This window comes from Fusarium falciforme, chromosome 6 (assembly GCF_026873545.1).
Source record: "Fusarium falciforme chromosome 6, complete sequence".
Taxonomy (NCBI): Eukaryota; Fungi; Ascomycota; class Sordariomycetes; order Hypocreales; family Nectriaceae; genus Fusarium; species Fusarium falciforme.
This window is the reverse complement of record NC_070549.1, coordinates 510,824-525,150: the sequence shown is the minus strand read 5'-3', so window position 1 is coordinate 525,150 and position 14,327 is coordinate 510,824. Positions and strand designations below refer to the sequence as shown.

General features: G+C 51.8%; 3 protein-coding genes across 3 annotated transcripts; 1 reads left to right on the top strand and 2 right to left on the bottom strand.

Annotated features, from left to right (window-relative positions):
• Positions 1-6,223: 6,223 nt before the first annotated feature.
• NCS54_00769300 (Hypothetical protein) lies at positions 6,224-8,362 on the top strand (the record flags this gene model as incomplete). The annotated part of the gene is made up of 1 exon (XM_053153108.1): positions 6,224-8,362. The coding sequence occupies one exon, from the start codon at positions 6,224-6,226 to the stop codon at positions 8,360-8,362; it is 2,139 nt and encodes a 712-aa protein (XP_053009083.1).
• A 434-nt stretch (positions 8,363-8,796) lies between these two features.
• On the bottom strand, positions 8,797-9,837 carry NCS54_00769200 (Hypothetical protein; the record flags this gene model as incomplete). Its single annotated transcript, XM_053153107.1, has 1 exon — positions 8,797-9,837. One exon carries the CDS (start codon positions 9,835-9,837, stop codon positions 8,797-8,799), a length of 1,041 nt encoding a protein of 346 aa, XP_053009082.1.
• A 1,326-nt stretch (positions 9,838-11,163) lies between these two features.
• Positions 11,164-13,478, bottom strand: NCS54_00769100 (Hypothetical protein; the record flags this gene model as incomplete). Its single annotated transcript, XM_053153106.1, has 5 exons — positions 11,164-12,336; positions 12,382-12,810; positions 12,856-13,150; positions 13,199-13,352; positions 13,400-13,478. The coding sequence occupies 5 exons, from the start codon at positions 13,476-13,478 to the stop codon at positions 11,164-11,166; spliced, it is 2,130 nt and encodes a 709-aa protein (XP_053009081.1).
• Positions 13,479-14,327: the final 849 nt, after the last annotated feature.

Here is a 14,327-nt window from a genome sequence, read left to right as displayed (position 1 = left end):
GCAGATGCTACTCTGCCAACAAGGCGCAGATAAAAAGAGCACAGATGATGTTGGATGAGTTGAATCCGATTGAGGCGTAATGGCTGAATGTATATCTTTGACAACATAGCGTGGCTGCGGTTGTGGCGGCAGTATTAGTGATGGCATACACGACGGGCATGCTATTGGCCTCACCTAACAGGCCCTGCCTCTATTATATTCTATTTCGGACGTTCTTACGTGTGCATCCTCAACTACTATCTACTAAGCAACTACACTAGGTCTATGTAATGTTCTAGCAGCAAAATTTGGTCGCATCTGCGCCTATAGCGATGCGGCTCTGGCAGTTGTCGTTGTGGTGCTGATAAGGCTGCTCGGCTATGCATGTTGTTCAGATACCATGTAACCTGATATAGATAACATATAAACAGGCTATATACTACGATAAGAAACGCACCCCAGACTAAAGAAAAAGAAGTCTCAGCTGCCAAGCGTCTATCAAACTAGGCGTATGCACACTTACCCAAACACTCGGGACCACACCATCACACCATTCCAGCCATATATCTCGCCACTCGGCGTTCGGTGAGACCAAGGTCAAGGTCTCGGTGAGCCAACAAGCACATTGCATCTATTCTATGCATCTCTACCGACAGTTTGGTTCAAGAACACCTGGGCAGTGGGCTTCTTGGACGCGGGTCTGAAACTGAAAGCATGCATCGTCGGCAAGTGGGAGCCGTGGTTGTCGTCAGCACGGGTGGTTGATGACGCGGCCTGCGGCTCGACATTGGTTGGTATATTTCCCCTCTTGGAGGCCTCTGTCGACGACGACTCAACTTGGATGGAGTTGGAGAATAAACACCAAAAACATCAAATTCACTTAGTGATGGTATCACCTAGTTGGCGGACAAGGAGGCAGGAGTTGGGTAATCCTATTCCGCGTGAATTATCAAGGAATACGGCAGAGCTGCACGTTGATAACAGTTGATAACGGCCGATAACAGTTGAATTTCTTGATTCGCCAGTCTGGTTGCTGGTCGTTTCTCAGCGAGCACGACATCCAGCCTCATCACCTAAAGCTGCAAGTAAATGACACCATCGACACAAAACGGTAGCAGCGCAGCAACGGCTTGCGCAAGATGTACCTTATGCTTTTCTGCAAGCCAAATCTGATTAAAAACTGGTCCCAGATCTACGGTCGAGGGTGTAGGACAATGCAAAGGCACAAGAAGCTTTCTGCAAACCACGCGTGCAGAGATTCTCGGGGCGTGGTGCTTTTTACATACACCATCTACACCAACTTCTGTTTTTCAACACCCCCAGGGAATGTGATATGCAAGGTACGCGCGGCAGTGCTGGGGCTCAGCCCTGCCTTGGAAGAAGCATAGGTGCAGACGAGTTTAATAGTTTATTTCGACGTGAGAAGCTTATCTCGACTTGATGATGGGCCTTGGAAGATGGGAATAGTATGGCCAAGACTTTGACAGCAGAGCCTCAATCGGAAAATAGGAATAATCTTTTGTATTGGGTTACACTACTAAGACCAAGAGATACTAAGCGACTGGGCATCTGGATGTTAGTGGCGGTTTTGTGGTGGAAGACTCCGTAGTGATGCAGGCCTGAGGCGAGGCTCCAGTATTACTCGACGCAATTCACATCAGCACTTTATCAGCAACAACAATGTCACAAATGACCAAGATACCTTAAATGACCATTCATTAATTTCATTGTAACTGCAATCAATTTTCTCTTGGCGATGTGATTCTTCCCCGGAGCCCACCGATGATTCAGGTGACAAGCAGCCGATCTCAGCATCACCGACGAACCGAAGGTCACAGCGCGATTCGCGCTCACCGACGTCACAGTAATCACCGCCCCTATCCCTCGCAAACCATCCAGTCACTTAGTCAAGATCTACATCCGAAACATTGCGGACTCGGCACACACGGGAGGGAAATCACCCCTTCCCTCCTGATCGACGCAGCCGCCCGAAAAGACACGGCTCGGCAACACGGAAGTGGGAACCGAACGTTGAGGATTAACGAGCTGAAAAGACAGAACAAAGGGCGCCTACGTAAATGGAGAAGACCAGAAACCCAGATTAGAAGTGATCTGAGCGCCGTGGCTTGAGCGTTTACGAAGCGCCCGAACATCGACGCTAATCAAGTTCTAGCCAGGGGGGCACCCTTTCTTTGTTGATCTTGAGAGTCTAGAATCATGGATTTACAAGCGCCCGTGAATTGTTGATTTTGGATCTTAGGCGGTTAGATTTGAGGCGCTGAATCAATTGAGAGACAATCATGTAAAAAGTGGCGGATGAGTTTTTTCAGACCCAACCCACATGCAAGGGCGAATTTCGAGAAGGCTTCGGGAGGGGAGTTTTTTTGACCTTTGCAACCATCACTAAGCTGAGTTTGAAAAGTGTCAGTGGCAAGCCCTTTTCGGGACAGAGACGGTAAAGCCAAAAGCCGCAGCGTCATGACCATGTGTCCAAACGGCCATCTTCCAACTGATTCTACTGATTCGATTACGTCCATCTCGCAGCCATCATTGACTCGAAGAAAATCAACCGTTGTAGGGTAGCATTTTGGGCATCTACATGAGTCCTCAACGGGACTCTCCCACGAACAAACCCCCTCAAAATCTCTCGGGACCTTGCTTTGGCTTGCTTTTGAGGCTTGCTAATGATACCCAAACAGCAAATGCCAACTCACGATGGCTTACCCTCATGACCTACGCCTGACATGATGATATTACTCTTCTCAATGCATTTTACTGTCCTCAATGTATTGAGGGTGGCATGCTTACCCGACGTGACACAGCCTGTATGTACGGGTCGCAGTATTTTTCCCCTCTCGAATGGCTTTCCCGGTGCCTCCGCGGTTGGTCGGTAACCCGGTCTTGTGGCTGTTCCTTATTTTTTTCAGCTGTCGTTCCTTTTGGCGAGGCGACCAGGATTGTTCTCTAGGTGAAAAGCCCTGCAAGCCTCATAATGCTGTCCCTTCCGTCGCGAACCGGAAGTCGGGAATGACGTCCATGAGGTGTTTGCTGTCGCTGTCACTGCCTGACCGAGTGCTCCGTGCCAATGCTAGTAAGACGCCTACAGCACGTGGGGCGAGTCAATGCAGAACAACAGAGTTGCGATCTCACTGCAGACCGTGAGTTGGTACCTCTGTACTGCAAGAAGCATGTTGATCTTGTCCCTCTGCACGAGCCTACAACAGGTTGGGAGAATCTCACTTGCGCTCTGCACTGCAAGAGGCAGACCACATTCTCTCGTGAGGTATACATCAAACATGGGCATTACATTACATTACATCCCCGTGTGGAATTTAGAGTTGCACAACGTCTGACGAGAAAGAGAGTGAGATGAGAAAAAAAGCCAAGTGCCACCATGATCTGACCAGGGTCAGGAACTGGGGGAGGAAACAAGAAAAAAGAGGGGGGGCGTGGTCGGTCCGTCGGATGAGGCAAGGAACTCGCTGACTGCTCTCTGCAAGAACAGCAAACGCGGGCTGGATGCTGGCTTGTTCCATGGCTTTTCCCCCTCCTCAGCTGAATGCCAGGCCCTGGTCCTGCAATATTTCCCACAGAGCCGACAGCTGCCAATCCAACCCGCCCAATGCCGTCGAAAAGCCAAGACTAATCCAAGAGTGCACGTCTGGTGTGGAAATCAGCTGACCGCACACTCCTCACTCTCACCCCCTGTGCATCTCCCCAGTTGTGGCATCACAATCACCCCAACAAGCGTCCTTCTTCTCCAGCTCTTAATCGATCTGCCGATCGTGCCAAGCGCCCAGAGACCAGACCCCCCCTGTCCTAACCCAATCGAATGCCTGCCCTGGCCGCCGGGGTCATCCTGGGATTGGATCTTTCCCCTCTCTCTAGACCCGCAGGGCGTAAAAAAACATGGTCGAAACGGTCAACCTTAAGCTGACCTGTTAACCCGCGTCGCTCGCCTCTTCTGCCGTGTTTCTGGGGATGCAAGGTAAGCAGCCCGGGCAATGCAATAATGGGGCATGGCTCCCTTTCAGGACTGGAGGATTGGACTCATGCATCGGCTCTCGCATTGTCGTTACCAAGAAAGCGCAGAACGTCACGATTATGAAATGGAATCGGCTGGTTTTGGCTTGGCGAGGACATGGCGATGAGAAAAAGGGTGAGACTACGCAAACTCAATGGGTTATACGGGCCATCAGCACACAGGTTCCTTGCTTCCTGCTGCAGACTCTGCGATGCCCAATGAGGCATGGCAAGGTCCTGTAATAGCATCATAACCACGTCTTTTTCCCTTCAACTTTGTTGGAGGACGTGCAGGACTTGTTGGATGCTCAAGTGTGTGTGGGACCAGAGAGATCTGCCTTGTTCCCCTTTGCCGACCCTCCCACCCTTGAGGCTCCCCAATCATCTACCGAGTAGCCCGGAGCCCGTCCACTGGGCTAACGACACGACCGTGAACCTGGGTCCCCAAGTTCGGGCCCTCGGACACGGGTCAGCGAGAGGAGGATCGCCGGGAGGGTCGGAGAATGGGACCTCGCCTTGTCAATTGTGTGTGTGGCTGCTATATTTACCCGATTAGTGGCTCTGACTGGTGCCAACCCCTCACAGACAGGTGTGTGGCTGCAGCCTTCAAGCTGCTATATTTACCAATTAGTGTGTTTCACTCACCCAGAAACGCTGTGCAGGCCCATCGCCAGCGGTACCTTGGCGCGTGGATGAGGGTGCCAATCACTTCCCTTCTCGTATCGCCCGACTTCCCCCATGCGTTCTCCCCGCCCTCGTATTTTCTGTTTCTCCTTTTTTCCTCCGTTTCTTTTTTACGGTACAGTACTCATGCCCAGCTGAAACAGTCGACCAATCACATATCACTCTCAACTTCACTGTATCTCATGCAAGAAGCAATCCTCAGGTTCCGGTAGTGGCGGTGGCTCCGCACCTTTTTTTTGGCCAAGAATACTGTCTCGTCATTGGCAATCATGCTGTCTCACTTGAGCACGACCTGTTGTTCCTGGCGGAGAGGCGCCTCCCCCTGAAAAGCCCAGAAGCTGGGCGACCTCCCGAGACCAAAAGTAGAATCCCGGGTCTCTAGGCCTTGCATTAGCCAGCCTTACCGTTCGGTTAGAGCATCCACCTTGTTTTGTTTTGTTTCTCTTGAGAGGATGCGGGGATACCCGACTTTGAGCCTCTTTTTCCACCACGCGGTCCTCGTCCAACGAGATGTTGCATGTTCAACACCATCTCGACCACCAAGCAGCGCAGAGAAAAGAGTGAACTGCATCAAATCTCGTATTCCAGGCCCGGTGTGATGCCTCATGCTTTCACTCCTGCAGCCAGAGTATCAATTGGCTTGAAGCCTTTGCGTCACCGACTGTCAGCTTGGCGAGAAGTAGCAGACACCCACAACGACAGGCTTGTACTACCGTGGACGAGGCTTTCCCGTTGAATGACGGCTTTGAAGACTCTTGACCGCTCGTGGACGGAGCTTCCGGTACGCCATCCAAGCCATATCTCCCCAAAACGAGCTCTTTCACTGTAAATATAGCAGACCTAGACCGTAACCAGCACGTCCTCGTGGCAGTGACATCCTTCCTAGGACGGAACTCGCTCGCATCTCGCTCGTCGATGTAAGCTGCCTGCCTTCTATGATGCCCACTTCTGTCCCGTGCTCCCTTGTGCCGTTTTGGTTTGTCACGGTGAACCAACGACCAACCAACCTCCCTTTCCCTTGCCGGACCCATGTCTTCTGTCCCTTTGTCCACTTCTTTACCTTGACCCCCCCTGTCTCCGAAAACCTAACCATGTTGTCTGCACATCCCGGGGCCAGTTGGCATCCACAGTTGGCATCCACAGTTGAGGCTGCTATAGCGCATGCATGTCACACTGCCATGGACAAGCAAGAGGGTGACGCTCAATGGGCAATTAGCTTTCAGACTATTGCCCCGAGCATCATGCGGCCCAAAGCAGTATGAGCTGACTTCCTTTTCGGAAGAGAGAGAGGTGTTGTTGTGTGTCTTACACCAAACCTCAACATCACAACTTTCCTTACTTAAAGCCCATCCCATCCCCCCCTTGAGTCAAACTTTTTCTCGATCACTCCCAAGTCAAGAAAGGCCTTGGGCTCTCTCACCAACAACCTTCCTTCTTCATTCGCTTCCCCCCTCACCAATATCAAACAACCTCACAAGCCCTTCGTTTCTCACAACTCCACCCTCTTTGCTGAAGGGCACTCCCCCAACAGCCCACCATGCAGATCAAGCATCTGCTCTTCAACTTCCTCGCCCTGGCCGTCACGGTCAAGGCTCTCCCTCACGCTGAGGCCGAGGACTTTGGTCTGGAGGCCCGGGAGGACACCCTCGTTGAGCGCAGTGGCTACGGATGTGGCCCCGACGCTACCGAGCAGTACGGCGCCTGCGTCTGCAAGGACTCCAAGGCCAAGTGGGACGATAGCAAGAAGAAGTGCATCTGTCCCTATGGCCTGACCCTCAAGAACAGCAAGTGTGTCTGCCCTGACGGACAGACATACAAGGACGGAAAGTGTCAGCCCAACTGCCCCGACGGCCAAGTCTACAAGGACGGCAAATGTCAATGTCCTCCTGGCAAGGTCCCTGGCAAGTACGGAAAGTGCGTCTGCCCCGACGACAAGGTCGAGAAGTACGGCAAGTGTGTCTGCCCTGATGGTCAAGTCGAGAAGTACGGCAAGTGTGCTTGCCCCGACGGCCTCGAGTGGAACAAGCACACCAAGAAGTGCGAGTGCCCTGAGGGTCAGACTCTCAAGTACGGAAAGTGTGTCTGCCCTGACGGCCAGAACTACAACAAGCACACCAAGAAGTGCGAGTGCCCCGATGGTCAGGTCTTCCGCTACGGCAAGTGTGTTTGCCCCGATGGCCTCGAGTGGAACAAGCACACCAAGAAGTGCGAGTGCCCCGAGGGTCAGACTCTGAAGTACGGAAAGTGTGTCTGCCCTGACGGCCAGAACTATAACAAGCACACCAAGAAGTGTGAGTGCCCCGACGGTCAGATCTTCCGCTACGGCAAGTGTGTCTGCCCCGATGGCCTCGAGTGGAACAAGCACACCAAGAAGTGCGAGTGCCCCGAGGGTCAGACTCTCAAGTACGGCAAGTGTGTCTGCCCTGACGGCCAGAACTACAACAAGCACACCAAGAAGTGCGAGTGCCCTGACGGTCAGATCTTCCGCTACGGCAAGTGTGTTTGCCCCGATGGCCTCGAGTGGAACAAGCACACCAAGAAGTGCGAGTGCCCCGAGGGTCAGACTCTGAAGTACGGAAAGTGTGTCTGCCCTGACGGCCAGAACTATAACAAGCACACCAAGAAGTGTGAGTGCCCCGACGGTCAGATCTTCCGCTACGGCAAGTGTGTCTGCCCCGATGGCCTCGAGTGGAACAAGCACACCAAGAAGTGCGAGTGCCCCGAGGGTCAGACTCTCAAGTACGGCAAGTGTGTCTGCCCTGACGGCCAGAACTACAACAAGCACACCAAGAAGTGCGAGTGCCCTGACGGTCAGATCTTCCGCTACGGCAAGTGTGTCTGCCCCGACAGCCAGGTTTACAACAAGTACTCCAAGAAGTGCGAATGCCCCAAGGGACAGGTCTTCAAGTACGGAAAGTGCGTGTGCCCTGACGGTCAGATCTGGAACAAGCACAGCAACAAGTGCGAGTGTCCTCGCGGCCAGATCTTCCAGTACGGCAAGTGTGTCTGCCCCAACGACAAGGTGTGGAACAAGCACTCCAACAAGTGCGAGTGTCCTAAGGGCCAGGTTGAGAAGTATGGCAAGTGTTCGTGCCCCGATGGCAAGGTCTGGAACAAGCACGAGAACAAGTGCAAGTGTCCCGACGGCCAGATTGAGAAGTACGGAAAGTGCACTTGCCCCGACGGCCAGGTCTGGAACAAGCACTCCAAGAAGTGCGAATGCCCTCAGGGTCAGATCTTTGAGTACGGCAAGTGTGTCTGCCCCAAGGGCAAGGTTTGGAACAAGTGGCACAAGAAGTGCGAGTGCCCCAAGGGTCAGGTCGAGAAGTACGGCAAGTGTGTCTGCCCTGATGGCCAGGTCTGGAAGTACGGAAAGTGCCAGTGCCCTGACGGTCAGTACTACGACCGCTGGTCCAAGTCCTGCAAGTGCCCCAAGGGCCTGAGCTGGAATGGACACAAGTGCCAGAGCAACTGCGGCCCCGATGCTGAGTACAAGAACGGCGGCTGCGTCTGCAAGAAGAACGGCCAGGTCTTTGACAAACACACCAAGAAGTGCAGCTGCAAGGGCGGCATGACCTGGGACGACTGGAAGAAGCAGTGCCGATGCCCCAAGGGCACCAGCTGGAACTCTTACGCCAACCAGTGCCGCAAGGGTGGCTACGGCTACGGATACTAAAGGGTGAAGACTCGGTGAGGACGAGTAGTACATGGACTGAGAGAGCGGCCTGAGTTGGTGGCAACTCGGGGGGAGCTATCATGAATATTGAGAATGGCTTGGACATGGATCTTGGGTCTTTTCTTCGCTCAGAACAAATTCTTGTCACTCCTTACATACCTTTTTACTGTTGATAATTTCTAAAATCTGCGAATAAACTTGATGCTTGAGATGAACTTTTTTTGCAGCCTGAGTCAATGAGTGAAGTAAGCCATCTTGAAGTGAACCATTAGCGAGTTGATCACTTGAAAGAACTAAATGCATATTGATTGTAAATATATTTGTACAGTAATGGCTGTAGCACTATGTACCAAGAATAAATGTACGTTGAAATTTGTACAGATCCATCATTCCACCACAAAAGAACCACTCGTCTCTCTCTTTCACATCATCATTTAAGCAGAACGCTTAGCGGCGCGCTTGGCAGCAGCTCGCTTGGCGGCAGCACGGCGAGCACGGCGGCGGCGAGAGCAGTTGCTGCCGGGAGCCTTGGTGGCAACAGGGGCAGCAGTGTTGGCAGTGGGAACAGGGGCAGTGCCGTTTGAGGGAGCGGTGGCAGAGGGGACCAGAGTGGCAAAGGTAGGGGTTCCAGCGGCGGGAGCAGTAGCAGCAGGGGCCTCGGAAGCAGGAGCCTCGCCAGAGTTGTCAGAGGCATCGCTGCCAGTGCAGTCACCGTCGGAAGCCTGGCCAGCAAAGTTGGCAGTGTGGTCCTCGCAGCCGCTGGGCCAGACCTTGGGGCCGGCAGCAGTGTAGCTGGTGGGAGCAGGGTAGTAGAGGTTGATGAGAAGACCGGGCTCAGATCCGTCGTAAGCACCGGGGAACTTGACGGTGTCGGTAGGAGTGCCAGAACCAGAGCCCTCAACGGTGAGCTGGGCGCAGCCGATGTAGAACTGAGCGCCACCCTTGCTTCCGGCGGCGTGGAGAGCGACGTGCTCGGCTCGCATGAGGTAAGTACCGGAGGCAAGCTCGTCGGGGAGGGTGAAGGTGAAGTTGTGGATGCCCTGGTTGTTGACGTAGGTAGCCCACTGGAGACCGGCATCGGTGATGGAGCTGGTGGTCAGTTCATAGACCTTGAACCAGTCACCGTCACCAAGGTAGTCAGAAGCCTCAGTGCCGGCGGGAGCCTTGCTCATGTAGACGGCAAGGGGGCCAGGGTGACCAATCTCGACGTTGACGGTGAAGCCAACTTCGTCACCGGGAGCGACGGCGTGGGTCTTGGTCTTGGCCCGGATGTCAGCATCGAGACCACCGGCGTTGCAGACGATGTTCTTGGAGGTGACATCCTCGATGGGGGAGTTGGAGTTGGTCGTCTGACGAACGTACTCGTAGGGCTCGGTGGCCTTGCCGTTGACGATGAGGGCCTCGAAGTTGTAGTGGGCGAAGACGCTGGGGAGGGCGGCAGCGACGGCCAGGACGGAGGAGAGAGAGGCACGCATGTTGCTTGTTTATAAAAGGAGTGTTGGATAGTTTGGAGTTGTTTGTTTTAAAGATGGACAGGTACAGTGAATGAAGCTAACCACCAGGGTTTGCAATGAATGTAATGACTCTTAGAGACGAAGAAAAGAAGGACGCAAGCAACAGCTGCAGAACAAGACGTGAACCTGAAAGTGGAAGAATGGGATGAGGAGAGAGGGAAGAGAAGCTGAGGAGGGCAGAGGGCATCTATAAATCCATTTTGGTCGAGATTACCACCGCTCTTGGCTCCATCGCATGTTGAAGTTCATTGCTGGAATTTCCTGTCTAGACAAGGGGAGTTTGCCGCGATGAGCCTGAAACTGGGTCAACCTAGGCGCCCAGGGTTCAAAGATCGGGCCTGGGCGCCAGATGGACCACCAATGTACGGACCAAGGGTTGCTGCAAGGGGCAGAGTTGACTGCGGCTCTGGTTTTGATGCCCTTGTCTGTCAGCTACGCGAGACGTCTCAAAGCTCGGGGGAACTAGACTCTTTCAGAACCTCGGCTGGGGGTTTGCATGATGTGATGGTTGGAGTTGTCGCCAATTGGGTTGTTTATAAGCATTGGCTTTCGCTCCTGTTTGTCCAAGACATTGCGATAACTATATATACAACTACGTCGATTTTTCCATCTTCAAAATACCATTCAATTGACGATCTGACAGATTTTTCACTCATCGATGATTCCCAAATGTCGTCTCGTCGACTCAAGCGATTGGTGGAATTAGACTTCACAGGGGTTGTCGGAGCAAGGGTTGTTTATTGTAACAGGTGAGTGGACCCCGAGATCTGGGCGGGCGCCAAAAACGCTTGGTCAGAACGGAACATGAGCCGAAAGGGAAGAAGAAAAGGGAGAATTGCTAGAGGGGTTGAGTCTTGGATTGGGTCTGATAGGTAATGTCGAGTGCTGTAGGGTTGGGAGGAACAAGTGTAGTTCTGCAAAGAAGAACTCCAACACGCATGAACAAATTCGAGTTGAAGGCATATACAGGTTTGAGAAACATCAATGTTGATGTATTCGTCATCATGAGGTGATTCTCAAACAAACATAAACAGCCCCTGACGATCTGACCCTCGTGGTGGTGGTAGATGTTTCAAAACGTTCGAGATACCCGATGGTCTGACATTGACAGCCAAAACACAACATCGGATGATTCTTTTATGTCTTGTTTCATCGAGTGTAAAAAGCTTGATATTATTGAAACGTTTATTATACAGGTAATGAAATACATGTGTGTATCCTTTCGGCATTTGTGTCAAAAAAAAACTAGAGGCAACAATATATCCCCCCTTTTTCTTCTCGCAGGCTCTAATCAGTCTTTGGGTTCTCGGTCTTTGGGTCTTCAGTCTTTTCCTCCTTCTTCACTTGCTTGATCAAGCTGACACCCGCCGTCTCACTGGCGCCAGCTTCAACCTGCTTCGTCCAGAAGGCGTCGCGTCCGGTTGCGAGAATTGACCTTCTGCGCTCTCTTTGCGCCTCGCTGACGCCAAGACCGGCCCGCTTGTTGGATTCGATCTCTTCCAGGTGTTTCACACGGTTTGCGTATCGCTGGTTGTAGTCTTCTCGGATACGCTCTGATCCGATCTGCTGGAGAACGAAGCGCACGAGGGTTCGGAGGAGGAGGAGGACGTGTTCGCTTATGAAGACGGTGATTGGAAGTGTGACCCATTTGTTGGTTCCGTCTCCAAAGTTTTGGAAACTGAAGAGGTGGACAATGGCAGCTGTGCAGATGCTTCCAAGCCAAGTCAATGCTTCGAGAGAGTAGATCCAAGGGCCGATACCATCTGATCGAACCGGTGCAGGCCGCTGATGCTCAAGGGAGATCTTGGCAAAATCCGACCGCAGTTCAATCCAGTTGTTGATGAGGAAGCCCATGGGAATGATGGGCCAGACTGGCGAGAAGAGAGCCAAATAACCAAACTGCAGGACGATTTCCGAAATATCGTCTTGGACGTTGTAGCCCGGAAGAGTTGCCTGGTTGCGACATTCAGCGAGGAACTTGGCTTCTTGAGGATCGTCCTGGACCACGGACAGAAGCATGTCACCCTTTGAATAAGCTCGACGGTAGTCTCTATACCAGCCTGAGAGCCTGTGCTTCAACATGGGCACAATGTTCTCTTCGAAGAAACTCGAAATTTGGCCAGTGACAGTCAACGCAATGACTTCGTTCCGCAGTCTATCGGCATCGAGGGTGAATGGCTGATGGACAAACTCTTTACCCAGGCTGCCCAGTGCTTTTCGAAGGATGTTCTCGAGTCGGGGGACAACGTCATCGCCAAAGGGAATGTAAATGAATGCTGTTAGGAGTATTGGGAGGTAGTTTGTGAATACGTTGAGAAGGAAAATCTTTTGAGTGAGTGACATTTCATGATGGTCGGCTGTTCGATGGTTTTCGAATTCCGTCATCCAAGTTGCTGCGTCTTCGAGAGCAGAAGTGATGTAAGGTAGAGAGACGGCAAGGAGAATAGTAGGAAGGTATTCCTGAAATTGTTAGTACAATTTTAGTGAAAACAGGATGGCACTCACCAGGTAGTACTTGTATGGTCCAGCATAGGTTTCTGAGATGAGAACCTCGATCCCAAAGACCGCAATGATAATAACCCCCAACGCGAAAAATGCAAAAAGCAAGAAAGGAATTTGCAAGAGCTGCCTGGTGACCTTTTTCCACCTCGGAAAGTAATAGTGCTTGCGCCCTCCGCCATCAACAAACACGCTGTCGTACTTGAACTGCGGTCGGTTGACCTTGACGCCCTGGATGCCCTTGACGTTCCATCGCAAGGAGAGGTCGACCTCTTGGATCTTCCAGTACTCGAGGAAGACGGTGCACCAGATACTGGTGAGGATTGCGTACGCTAGGGAGTAGCGTGGGAGCCAGAGCCAGGCTATTACGCCGGTTATGGCGGGGAAGGTCAGGAAGAGGAGGTAGGTTTGGATAAAGGCAAAGTAAAAGGCGACCTAAGCAGTCAGTAAGTGTTGGTAGCATGCCATGGATGCACTCACCTTTGAACCAAGAATATCTCGAATAGAATCAATGTCTTCTGGGGTAAGAAAAATCCTCTTGCTCAGATGTCGAAGAAGCGCTTGATTGACGCGAGGGTTGTGCAAAGGAAAGATGGCCTTGACATTCTCCCACTTTCCAAGACCTGGGGTGATGCCTGCACCACCGAGGCTCTTTGACCAGTTGATAAGATGATACAAGGAGAGGATGTCTTCAGCTTCATAAGCTCCATCGACGACTGTGTTTTTGTCACCTCCGGGGTGGTTTGGCGTGATTCCATACAGCCAGTCTTTGACCCTAGATTTTGTTAGCGGCGGTATAAAATCTGGTGCGGAGAAGGAATACCTCGACTTGTAAACCGTGTTTCCAAGAAGTTCCCGAGGGGCCTTGACGAAAATCAAGAGGGTCTGCTCATAGCCAGCTCGCACCTCAACATCAAGACCGGCTTCTTCCAGGTCAACGAGTAGTGTCTTGAACTCTTCGACGGCGGTATCACGATCTGAAAGGGTTAATCTCTGTCCAAGACGTTAGACTTTCGACACTCACCTATATCGCCAAAGTCGTAGAGAACGACATACTTGTCATTGTATGTCGTCACATCATCCAGCAAATCCCGGTGAGGCATCCTGGCGGAGCACGCAGCGGGTGCGGGGTGCGTGCCTTTGTTGGTCTAGCCCGGACTCCCCCCTGTTTAGCGAATCACACCCACAGAGCAATGTCGCGATCGAGTGCGGCTGCGTGGTGATGGAAGCTCAAGACGGAGAAAAAGATGATGAAGAGAAGAATGTTTGTTCTTGAAAACAAGAGGAAGAGCTCGTGTCATCCACGTCAGCAGCTCCACTTGGCCAAGAGAGGCAGTGGCGGCTACGTCGGCACGCATTCGCCTTGGTGTCTCCATCTTGGCAGAGACAGCCGAGTTCCGAAGACGAGGATTAATTGTGGCTGTGAAGCATATGCCAAGATGAGTTCAATTTGTTTCTTGAGAGATAAGATAAGGATTTGCTTGTTTCTCATGCACGTAAGAAAAGACCTTGAGCTGTTATATCGGGTCTGTTTTCGCATGTTGAACGTGTTCTGCATCCGGAAATATCCTTCGTCGCTTAGATTAACGTTTGAGGTTACATTCCAACCATTCGACTTGGACAAAGGTAGATTATGAAATCATCTATGAAGGAATTACCTCGTGGAGTAATTATCTGCCCATGCATTTGTGTGGTGTTGGATCGTCAGGTATCCATTACTGGAAGATTGAAAATGAAGATCGCCAGCTACCCTAGCCTCCGCTTCTGGGCACCATACATTATCAAATGACACCAAAGATACGAGGCTGAGCCCAATGAAACAAAACACTAGGTTATTATATCATGGAGAATGGTAGAAATTACAATAGTGGAAATAAAAACCACAAGACGGTGTCCTTTGGTAAGTTTCCGTGATCTTGTCTGCAATTGTCACAGTCAAGCGGGGAAACAAA